Here is a 12,789-nt window from a genome sequence, read left to right as displayed (position 1 = left end):
AGGCAGCAAAGCAGCCCCAAACCATGATGCCCCCTCCACCATATTTCACAGTTGGGACGAGGTTTTGATGTTGGTGTGCTGTGCCTTTTGTTCTCCTCACATAGCGTTGTGTGTTCTTTCCAAACAACTCAATTTTGGTTTCATCTGTCCACAGAATGTTTTGCCAGTAGTGCTGTGGAACATCCAGGTGCTCTTTTGCAAACTTCAAACGTGCTGCAATGTTTTTGGACAGCAGTGGCTTCCTCCGTGGTGTCCTCCCATGAAGTCCATTCTTGTTTAATGTTTTCCTTATTGTAGATTTGTCAACAAAAATGTTAGCATGTGCCAGAGATTTCTGTAAGTGTTTAGCTGACACTCTAGGATTCTTCTTCACCTCATTGAGCATTCTGCGCTGTGCTCTTGCAGTCATCTTTACAGGACGACCACGCTTTGGGAGTGTAGCAACAGTGCTGAACTTTCTCCATTTGTAGACAATCTGTCTTACCGTGGACACATGGACATCAAGGCTTTTAGATATACTTGTGTAGCCCTTTCTAGCTTTATGTATGTCAACAATTCTTGATCGTAGGTCTTCTGAGAGCTCTTTTGTGCGAGGCATGATTCACATCAGACAACGCTTCTTCAGAACAGCAAACTCAAAACTGGTGTGTGTTTTTTATTGGACAGGCCAGCTTTAATCAACACATCCAATCTCATCACATTGATTGGACCCCAGGTTGGCTGACTCCTGGCTCCAATTAGCTCTTGGAGAAGTCATTAGCCTAGGGTTTCACATACTTTTTCCACCCTGCACTATGAATGTTTACATGTTGTGTTCAATAAAAACATGAAAACGTATAATGTTTGTGCGGTATTAGTTTAAGCAGACTGTGTTTCTCTATTGTTGTGACTTAGATGAAGATCAGAACACATTTTATGACCAATTTATGAAGAAATCCAAGTAAGCCCAAAGGGTTCACATACTTTTCTTTCAACTGTAACTATCCACTTTGGATAGTGTAGATACAATGTAATTTTTAACTAGTGTTGCTTGACTGTAACTAACATGGCCCTTGTAGCTAGTCAAACTACATGTCAAATGGTCTGACAAAAAATAATTTCAACAATTTAACAAAACAGTTCTATTTTGTTCGTTGACTCTGACCTTTTTAAATATTTAACAGAAACCACTACATATCCACTATCCTGCTAAAAAGAGTTGAAGCACAAGAATATGGTCACTACATCTTCATCTCCAGGAGTGCCAGTGTCAATGCTTCAATTACTTTTACAGTTCATGTGTACCGTAAGCCCATCTACATGATAGAAAATGCAATACTTTGCTTAAAAAATAATAAAAATTGTTTGCTTCTCTCCAACAGAGAAACCCAAGGCTGTGATTAAGTGGGAAAATGGAAATGCATCTTGTTTTGCAACGGGTTATCCTGTACCCAGAATTCAATGGTTCCAGTGTCAAGGAGTCAGTACCATGTATGTGGTTATATGGAAATTAGATCAAAGATATGTGATCCTGGACCACAAAACCATACATAAGGGTCAATTTCCTGAAATTTAGATTTATAAACAACCTGAACGCCAAATAAATATTTAATCTATTGATTTATAGTTTGTTAGAATAGCACAATATTTTTCTTAAAGACAACTATTTGAAGATCTGGATTCCGAGAGTGCAAAAAATCTAAACATTGAGAAAATTGCCTTAAAAGTTGTCTATCAGAGGTACTATAGAATGCTGTTGTTTATTCTCTCTATTGGCTTACCGCTGTTATGACTTTGTGGAAAGTCGATGAACCGGAAAGTGAAAATCTTAAGTAAAGATTGTGTTCCATGAAGATATTTAGTAAATGTCCTATCGTAAATATTTCAAAACTGTATTTATGTGAGTGGATGGATCAAAATCACAAACAAAAATGGCTAGAAACACGAAGACAGACATCACCCACTGCTGCCCGCTCTATGGGAATTACCCTCAAAAGTTTGGTATCTACAGTATGTGAAGCATAAGATCATAATGCATTTTTTTGGCATAAAAGAAAAATCTATTATTTTAACCCATACGATGTACTGTTGGCTATTTCTACAAATAAATCATATAATATAATATAACATAAAATATATTTTACAAGAAATAAATGAGGAAGTTATCCCTTTTCCTTTCTGAAATTATTGGACAGGTGTAGTTACAACCATACATCCCCTCTGGTATTACTGGCCACCCAGTTCATTTTGGACCGCACAAAAGAATTTGACCTGGTGCAGGTGACGAGTGTCTTGCCAATAACTAATGTAAATACCAAGTTAACCATTGAGTGTGTGGCTACAAACATTGCTGGAGAAGATCGTGATTGCCTCACACTGCGAAGTAAGACACTGAAAATTGCAAATAGATTATCCATTTACTGGATTTGTTGTCTAATACTTAATTATTGCCTACAGATGTTCCTGGCACTATATCAATCTGGCTTACTGTGTTGATCCCTGTTGTTGTTGTTGGAGCTTTCTGTGTGGGGACACTATTGTTGTTGTCCATCTATAAGTACAAAGAGGTATCTTTTTTTACTTTGAATGCACTTACACTTCAAAAAACCTTTACTGAACTTTTTAATGTTTTTAGGCACAGAAGTATGAAATACAATGGAAAATAATTCAGGATAATAATGGAAACAGTTCCAAGTATATTGACCCCAACCAGCTTCCATATGACAAAAAGCTGGAGTTTCCTCGAACTAAGCTGAAACTTGGTAGTGTACACTTAATACTCACTCCCCGTGTTTTACACAATCATAGTATTACTGTTGTTAAAGAAAACACTGCACTAAGACTGAATATTGCTTTGTTCACAGGAAGAGTTCTAGGAGCTGGAGCTTTTGGGAAGGTGGTGCAAGCAACTGCTTATGGGCTTGTGAAAGATGAAAACGTTACACAGGTGGCAGTGAAAATGCTCAAACGTAAGTACAAATGAATATTCTGAACTAATTAATAATCTAATAAACTATTTATTTTTAAACGCATTTAAGATATATTTTTGGTAAAACATCTGAATATTCAAAATTGCATACATTGAACTGTAACTATTTTTCCAATAACTGGTCTCTGTACAGATTATGGTTAGGAAGTAGTTCTTTCTTGTAATATAAATAAGCATGGATCACGGAACAACTTCAAATAAGGGGGTCCATAATTCTAACCCACCAAATCAATAAGAGTTTTATGCCCTTATGGTATACACAGAGCGTAACATACCAAATTCCACCATCGTAATAAATTATTCACGTGCATTCTAGAGATGAATCAAAGCTAGACATTAACTTCAATATGGATAAATCTACATTTATTCATTTGGCAGATACTTTTATTCAAAGAGATTTACAAGTAGGAGAACATATAAACATTTTGTCAACACGCTAAACAGTACCGTTAGTTTACAAGGCCATGCTTCTAGGGCAGTGGTTCCCAAATGGGGGTACGCGTACCCATAGGGGTACTGCAGGGGGTACGTGATAGAAACTGAAATTTAGGAATTAATAATGAAAATCAATAAGTCAATAAATTATGATAATAGTATCGTTATATGAAATGAGGACTGCACAATTATGCATAAAAAATTAATTAATTCATTTAAAACGGATTTCAATTTATAAGAGTTATTTTTTGAGACTCGGACCCGGACTCAGGAGCAGTGTCTGCTTGGGAAATAATGCAAATTAGGAGAGGTTTGGTTTTAAATGTTAAAAAAATGTTGATTTTCCTGAACTGAAAAACACTGGTTAACCTTTAACTGTTATGCCTAATACTTAAGAGATTTACATAGTTGCGTAAAGCTACATACAGAAATGTTTATAAGCAATAAAACTGCTTGGGGGCATCAGATATAATAACTGTCTGACTCTCATTTCACTGTATTTTAATGCAAGATGTTGCGGTCTGGTCAAGGGGTACTTGGCTTGAAAAAATCATAAAAAGGGGTACTTAAGCAAAAAAAGATTGAGAACCACTGTTCTAGGGGGATTAAAGCTGGAGTATGCAAAGGAGAGAATGAAAAACAAGTTTTGAAATTCTAAATTCTGTATCTGAGTACTATAAAACAGTTTCATGGACATTTTGATATATTAATTCTTAAACATAATAATGATAACTGCATGATTTTTAACAATGTAATATGTGTGGCATAAATGGCATTTATAGGCTAATCCGTATCTTAGATTTTCTTAATGTCGTTGTTGATGTGTCAACCAAGGCTCAGCCCCTTTAGATATTGCGTAAACCAAGGTTTTGTCGTCTATATATGCTGTGAAAGCACAGCCCTCCAGAAAGAAACAAAAATTTCTGACTGCTAGTAACAAAGAGAGCAGCTCTCTGTCAAATGTGCTGTACTTTTGCTCATTCGGGAGTAGCTTGCAACTGAAGAATGCAAGGGGTTGCCAAACACCGCCTAGTAGCTGTTTGTGCAGCACAGTCCGAGGCTTCGGTAGTGATAGCAATGGGGGCACCTGTAATTGGATGAGCCAGCATGGTTGATGGGGCTAAGGCACGTTTGTTTTCCTAAAACGACTTAGTCATATCCTCTGACCAGGAAATCGGCTTGTCCTTTGAGGGCCCTGTACAAAGGGTGCATGAGGTCAGCAGCCCGATGAATAAACTATGATAAAATTCACCATCTCAAAAACTCTTGCAGTGCTATGGTAGTGTCATGATTCCGCCTCACCATGTCAGGTATTTCTTGGTCTTGAGGGGTAATCAGACAGGATCTCTTGTTTTATGTTGGAGAGAGACTATTTTGGCACTTATTTGTTGCCATACTCTCTCTCTCGCGCCTTGTCATTGTTCCTGCCCTCCTGTTTCCTAGTAAGTGTTAATTAGTTTATCCCCTGCACCTGTTCCCTCGTGCCTCGTGCCTCGTGCCTCGTGCCTCGTTCATTGTTTGTGTCACGTGGGTGAGTTCCTGTCTTGTCAGTGAGTCTAGTTTATTTTGTAGTGATGTGTTACTAGTCTGGTCCTGTTAGTTTAGTTAGTCTTTGTTCCTGTTACTGTTCATGTTTCCATGTTTTGTTATGTTATGTTACCCCCTCGTGGGTGTTTGTTTTGTATTTTATTATTTATTTAAGTTAACCCCTTACCTCCCTGTCTGCACTTGGGTCCTCTGTCTCCATGTCCTCACCATCCTTAGTGTTTCGTGACTGGTAGTGTGGGGAACCAAGAACTCTGTAATGCTGTTTACTTTGTCTGGTAGAGGCACTTCCCTAGCGTTTGTGATTCGATGACCAAGAAAGTCAAAAGCAGTCAGGCCAAACTGACACTTGGCAGGATTAATTATCAAGCCATGTTAGCTGAGGGGGGTGAACAGCAATTGCAGATGAGCCAGTTGTTCTGGTCCGAGGCGCTGACAAATAAAATGTCATCCAAGTACACAAATAAAAAATCTAGATCACTTAAAATCGAGTCCATAATGCGCTAAAATGTTTATGCTGCTATTTTGAGCCCAAAAGGCCGTTGACGTTATCACTTCTCTTTTTGGGATACCCTCATGGAAAACTGGCACCTGATGATTTCCCTGAATAAGATCCAATTTGGATAAACGGAATACTTCCAATCTTCTTTGAACTCACAAGGTCCCCAGCGCAATTCCCACGCTTCCTTCCCCGATAAAAAGACGTATAAAAAGCGTGTAAAAATTTCAATGATGTATAGGAAAATTAATGTGGAATTAAAAGATTAATACAAATATTTGTCAAAGACTAATTTTGAAAACAAAGTTGTTTTAACACATGTCCCAATAAACACCCAGTTTACACAGTTACGTTGTGATGACGCACCTGAACCGGACTATATTCGTTTCCACGACATACGATTATAACCTTCCAGTGATGTGATTCCCATATTCGTTGTGACGATGTAACATTGGACGTTGTTGGAACATGGTGATTGCCTCCTGAAGACATACCTGAAACGTACCATATTCGTTGCAGCAATGTACCAAATAACAGTTCTGGGACTTGATGACGTCATACCGACCAAACAGTCAGATTTAATCTGTGCTTCAAAGATGCAATTGTATGCATAATTGCAGTAATTCTGGAGTAATAGGAGTAATAAAATATGTAGAAAGCACAGTATAACGATTATAAAACTCAGCACAGCACTGAACATCCCAATCAGATATTTTATTTATACCGATTCGCTTTATAGGACTAGGTGTTTTAATCCCACTATTTCAGCACAGTTGAATTGCCCATTAGGACATTTCCAACGCCTTATGCAGGGGAAGCAGTCAAGAATATGAATAGAGGAAAGCAGGTCTGAGGTTTCACTGCTTCGTCGGGTAGGCATCCTCTGTGTTTGGGAGATAAATCATTATAGAAATACATAGCATTACACAGATAGACAATCAAAGTCTTCAACACAATTGTAGCGAGGAAGGCGTGACGGAAGATGTGGGGCGTTGCCGGTGGCGTGAGTGAGAGTGGAAATCGGCTGTGCGCGCACCGGTCCCTCATCTGCCACGGAGGAGTTTGGGAGCATAAATGGAAAATTCGACAGGACTGCCGGCGAGAGAGGACCGGGCCCGGACATATATTTTACGTTATGGCCGGCAGTCGACCATGAGGTGGCTGGAAGCATTTTACTTCCGTGTTATTGTTCGTTTGTTTTGAATAAAACTTGTTTTGACTGTTCGCCGGTTCCCGCCTCCTTCCTTCCTTTTATTGAATCTTATTACAACGATATTGAGGATTTAACACAGATATTTTTTTGACAGAAATAAAATAGACATTAAGCTTAACATGATATTTACCACAGAAGTTTAGCAGGGTGTATCTTTTTAGAAACAATAATCATAAGCTTCTTTAGTCACACTAAGGGCATTTTCAGACTGGGCTTGTGGGCTGCGGTTCGAACTTGAGTGCGAACAAAACAAACCATGTTGTGAGTCTGCACGGGCTACCAAACAAACCGCTTTAGGGTTTGTAACGAGGACGCACCTCTCCGACTACATCAAGCCAACATACGGACACAGCTGTTTGGTATTAAGATAGCTCCCATTTGGTGTCTACAGGAGTATGCCTAGATGGGTTAATGATGGGACCCAGCTAGGTCTTATTGTGGCCCATAAGAGACCCATATAAGTATACATATGGGCTTATTTATTGGTATATACTGTATAGTTTGTATGGTTTAAATTATTTTACGGTAAATCCATAAATCCAAACATTTAATTTATGAAAATCCTAAAGGTATTTAATGAATCAAAACCAGTAGTGCATGCTTTTAAGCAAAGTTTATTTCAATTTAAAACTTATTTTGAACATCGATAAAATATAAATTTAAACTGTATAAAACATGTACATTTAGAACTTTAAAACTTTGTGTATTATAATCTAAACCTTTAATACAATTTACAGGGGGGAAAAAAACTGTGCAGCTCAGTCCTCGGTCCTCTCCCTCCCAACACCCTGTGAAAAGACAATAATTACTCCACCATGATTCCACTTTTCACAGTTAAAACAAAGGGTGTCAGGTTAGCATTTTGGTGCAAAACATCAAGATTTAAAATTAAAGAGTCTTTTACCCATCTTGTTCTCCATGTGCCCTTGCAGAACGATTTCCTCCCCTGTCCATGGCACCGATAAGCCACTTTGAGACAGCCTTATCTGCGTCTTATCTGGTTATTTGGGTTGTAAGAGCATTTTTTTTCAAGCTTGCTGTGAAACTAGGGCACAGGGCAACATTTAAAGGCATAGTTTATCCAAAAAAAAATTTTTTTCTCACAAATAATGTTAAAATCTGTCCATCTAAAATCGTCATTATTTTTCAGTCAATGTATAGGTTCTTTTCATTGCCATAACAGTGAAAAAATGGAAGATTAATATAGGGGCTGCTCACACTCAATTCAAGTTTATTTATATAGCGCTTTTCACAATGTGTATTGTTTCAAAGCAGCTTTACAGGGGCAAACAGGAAAAACAGAAAAGTTAAAACACAGCACAGTGCATGGTATTTATACAACGAGTAAGTTCATTCTAATAAATAACATCTAATTTCTAAATAAATAAATGAATGAATGCAGTCTCCCGGTGAGCAGGCCAACACTGCCCTGCTGTGGCGAGGAACCCAAACTCCAATGATTGATTAATGGAGAAAAAAAACCTCGGGAGAAACCAGGCTCAACCGGGAGGGCCAGATCCCCTCTGACGTGTCATAGCTGCACTCAGACTGCTGACGTGTGGTTTAGGTTTAGCATTTAATACCAAATATTGTCACAGTACACCAATTGAACCATGCCTGGGTGCATTTGACAGATAAAGCTTGGGTCCATTGAGTAGTGCGAGCGCTCTCAACCATTCCCTCACAGTCTACTGGCCTGGTTAGAAGAGGTGGGCTTGAGTGTGTGTATATTATATTATAAAATTTGAATTTGTAATTGCTGCACCACAAATTAAATTACTTGGCATAAAAATAAGCTGTACACATGGTCCATATTCTCAGGATCTATGATATTGACTGTCCAAGTATGGACAATTATTTGCATACAATCAAACCAATTCCACTAATATATGAACAAACTCAACTTGACCTTTTAACCTGTTTGCACATGAATGTTACTAACAAACCAAGAGCAAGTAAACATACCATATACAACCTCAAACAATCGGAGGCCCCGAAACTCCCGCTTTCCATGCCGGCCAACAAAATTGAACTTTCTTGCCAAGGGGTGGTCAAAAAGGAAGGCCTTCTTCCTTCTTGTACAGTACTCCCTCCAATTTCTGTCACCAAAGCAACCTAATGGAAAATAGGACTGTCATTGTTTGGTATATAGAAAGAAACCTAAATATAAAATGCGAGGGAACTGAAAAAAAATTATTTGTTGTTTTTCTAAATTGTCTTTTTATTATAATGCAACCAGAAAATACAGAAAATATATAAGCAATATAAAAAAGAAACAAAATGGCATATGTGCAAAAACATTAATGTTCAGTCCTGTCAACCTGCTAAATCATGTTGGGACAATATATACCACTTGTTTCTGGAGGGTGGGGTCTGCCAATTTCTGCTCCATGGCATCAACATCTGAGACCGTCTTCAAGGGAAAAATGATATCCTCTGGAAGTGCCGCAACAGTGGTTCCATCACGTTGTGTGAGGAGTGATTGTATCATCCTCCCATGAAGCCTCTGCATCTCTTTGATTTTCTGTTGGCCTGGTGTAACAGCCGTTAAAGGCATTTAAGCTGGAGGTGACTGAATAAATGGACAAATGTTGAGGGGGTATGAAGCCTGCAGTTGGAGGTCCTCTGGTACTGGTGGAGGTAAAGGCACACTGGATGGATGATCATGGCCAGCACCATCAAATTCCTCATCTGATCTTGACAGAGGCACTTGCCTTAAAATGCACAAAATGTAGACCACATTTCTTTATAAATTATAATTGTTCGGTTGTTGCAGCCATAATTTTGGTTCCCAGAAACACTAACACAATTGAAAACACTTGGATTTGTCAGTCAATACTTTTGGTCACATCTTTGGTAAAACCATAGTTTTGGCAATAGGAACCAATATACCAAAAACGTGGCTAATACACTTTTCAAACAAAAAAAGGTAAAAATAAAAATTAAGAGATTTGCATTAACACCCGAATGCAAACTGATGCAGATTTTTATGAGGCAAAAACTCATGTTTGCATGATAAATATGAAATGTTTTAATTTTATGTATTCTTAAAAGTTGTTAAAGCCTTTTTGCTATTATTGACAGAGATCTGTCCCAAGCTGCTTTATACAGTCGTGGCCGAAAGTTTTGAGAATTACATAAATATTGGTTTTCAAAAAGTTTGCCGCTAAACTGCTTTTAGATCTTTGTTTCAGTTGTTTCTGTGATGTACTGAAATATAATTACAATCACTTCATACGTTTCAAAGGCTTTTATCGACAATTACATGACATTTATGCAAAGAGTCAGTATTTGCAGTGTTGACCCTTCTTTTTCAGGACCTCTGCGATTCGACTTGGCATGCTCTCAATCAACTTCTGGGCCAAATCCTGACTGATAGCAACCCGTTCTTTCAAAATAACTTCTTTGAGTTTGTTAGAATTAGTGGGTTTTTGTTTGTCTACCCGCCTCTTGAGGATTGACCACAAATTCTCAATGGGATTAAGATCTGGGGAGTTTCCAGGCCTTGGACTCAAAATTTCAACATTCTGGTCCCAGAGCCACTTAGTTATCACTTTTGCCTTATGGCACGGTGCTCCATCGTGCTGAAAAAATGCATTGTTCTTCACCAAACTGTTGTTGGAAGAAGTTGCTGTTGGAGGATGTTTTCGTACCATTCTTTATTCATGGCTGTGTTTTTGGGCAGAATTGTGAGTGAGCCCACTCCCTTGGATGAGAAGCAACCCCACACATGAATGGTGTTAGGATGCTTTACTGTTGGCATGACACAGGACTGATGGTAGCGCTCAACTTTTCTTCTCCGGACAAGCCTTTTTCCAGATGCCCCAAACAATCGGAAAGGGGCTTCATCGGAGAATATGACTTTGCCCCAGTCCTCAGCAGTCCATTCACTATACGTTCTGCAGAAGATCAATCTGTCCCTGATGTTTTTTTTTGGAGAGAAGTGGCTTCTTTGCTGCCCTTCTTGACACCAGGCCATCTTCCAAAAGTCTTCGCCTCACTGTGCGTGCAGATGCGCTCACACCTGCCTGCTGCCATTCCTGAGCAAGCTCTGCACTGGTGGCACTCCGATCCCGCAGCTGAATCCTCTTTAGGAGACGATTCTGGCGCTTACTGGACTTTCTTGGACGCCCTGAAGCCTTCTTTATAAGAATTGAACCTCTTTCCTTGAAGTTCTTGATGAACCTATAAATTGTTGATTTAGGTGCAATCTTAGTAGCCACAATATCCTTGCCTGTGAAGCCATTTTTATGCAACGCAATGATGGCTGCACGCGTTTCTTTGCAGGTCACCATGGTTAACAATGGAAGAACAATGATTTCAAGCATCACCCTCCTTTAAACATGTCAAGTCTGCCATTCTAACCCAATCAGCCTGACATAATGATCTCCAGCCTTGTGCTTGTCAACATTCTCACCTGAGTTAACAAGATGATTAATGAAATGATCTCAGCAGGTCCTTTAATGACAGCAATGAAATGCAGTGGAAAGGTTTTTTTGGGATTAAGTTAATTTTCATGGAAAAGAAGGATTTTGCAATTCATCTGATCACTCTTCATAACATTCTGGAGTATATGCAAATTGCTATTATAAAAACTTAATCAGCAACTTTTCCAATTTCCAATATTTATGTAATTCTCAAAACTTTTGGCCACGACTGTACACTAGCGTATACTAGCTTCTCTGCTATGAGCCCTTTGATCTAATTGATATAACGCTAATCTTCCTCTATCGTGAGCACACCGCGTGGGGCCAAACTTGTAGTTTAAGTATAAGCTTTTTCATGTCTTGAACTATTAGATGGCGTTGGGAACAAAGGCAAAATTTACAGCATTATTGTTTAGCATTGGCGCCACAAATAAGAAAAATATGACTCGATATTGTCTTAATTCTGTCATGACAAGAATCAAAACTACGATTTTGAACCATCATGCAACAGTATTTTCATACTTAAAGAGTATATACAAGTGTATATATATTTTAACTTGTAATTCTTACCTTCTATAAACTGCAGGCAAAAGTACAGCCAAGTCTGTGTACGTGTTACAGGAAAATGCTGGCGGCGCGATTCAGGTAATTTATAGGGGGGATGGGAATTGCTAAAGGAAATCTTACCGGATCCTTCCGGGGCTGCATCTCGCGCTACTTTGATGACATACGGCAATCGTTCTCCGCAGTGAAGACAATTTTTTTTAATTCAAACATAAATGTCGGGTACATTATGCAAATACATAAAAAAATCAAATACAATATTTAAATTATAGCAATATCAAAAGAAGAAATAAAAAAGGTTAAATTAACACTAAGTCACAAAATACTTTTATATTTGTTAAACATTACATTGAATTAGATAGGATATCCGCCTTAACAACTATATAGGTTTGTCTCCTCTAAATGTACATTTGAGGATACTAAATTTGGCTTGAAAAAGAAAACAAATTAATTCAATAATACTCCTTGTGAAAAGACATAACTGTAGCCCATTTTAAACTCATGCAGACATTTCCCATGAATTACCCAACTAGAAACCACATTGGGAGCCCACCTGGGTTCACCCATGTAGGTCCTATCTGGGTCGCCCAAGTGGGCCCCAGATAAGATGCCCATTTTGAGCCCATGCCCAATCTGCACCCCTGTAGCCCATTTACAACCCATGTGGGCTCCACATACACGTGTTTGCTGGGGTAGTTGGAGACAAGCAGACAATGAATCGAACATGAAAGTACGTCAATATTGATGTTTGAGCACAAACCTCTCCGCACCCAAGCGGATTTCTCTTGCATAAAAGTGGACGGGTGCCCTTTGATTCCCTGGGCATAAGCAGCACTCGTCCAGTTTTGAGCGAGAGCTATCGACATTGGTCTATAAAAATGCCACAGCTGGCAGGTAGCAGGCCAAATCAGTCAACAGGCCACCGGAAATCGTCCCCGTTCTCCCGATGGACAGTCCGGGCCTGATGATGTAAAAAGACCCGCAGCTCTGCAGATGTCTGCCAGACTGGAGCCTTGAGCCAATGCCCACGAGGAGGCTATAACCCAGGTGGAGTAAGCGTCTCACTGCTAGTGGGCACGGGCGATCTTGGGATCGGTACGCCCACGTGACGGCGTCCACAATCCAGTGAGCTTCTCTC

General features: G+C 39.1%; 1 protein-coding gene across 5 annotated transcripts in view; it reads left to right on the top strand.

Moving 5' to 3' along the window:
* csf1rb (colony stimulating factor 1 receptor, b) overlaps positions 1–12,789 on the top strand; it is a 113,700-nt gene that overhangs the window by 24,701 nt on the left and 76,210 nt on the right. For all 5 annotated transcript variants that reach the window (XR_008904629.1, XR_008904628.1, XM_056730297.1 and 2 more), the window contains exons 7-12: positions 1,164–1,285; positions 1,362–1,470; positions 2,175–2,362; positions 2,437–2,546; positions 2,615–2,741; positions 2,844–2,948. Coding sequence is in view for 3 of the 5 variants with exons in the window: in XM_056730297.1 (XP_056586275.1) it covers positions 1,164–1,285; positions 1,362–1,470; positions 2,175–2,362; positions 2,437–2,546; positions 2,615–2,741; positions 2,844–2,948 (761 nt within the window). In the remaining 2 variants the exon portion in view is untranslated. The remainder of the gene's footprint in view (positions 1–1,163; positions 1,286–1,361; positions 1,471–2,174; positions 2,363–2,436; positions 2,547–2,614; positions 2,742–2,843; positions 2,949–12,789) is intronic.

The sequence above is a fragment of the Triplophysa dalaica genome, chromosome 19 (assembly GCF_015846415.1).
Source record: "Triplophysa dalaica isolate WHDGS20190420 chromosome 19, ASM1584641v1, whole genome shotgun sequence".
NCBI lineage: Eukaryota > Metazoa > Chordata > Actinopteri > Cypriniformes > Nemacheilidae > Triplophysa > Triplophysa dalaica.
The sequence above is the reverse complement of the archived record's forward strand: the minus strand, read 5'-3'. Positions and strand labels throughout refer to the sequence as shown.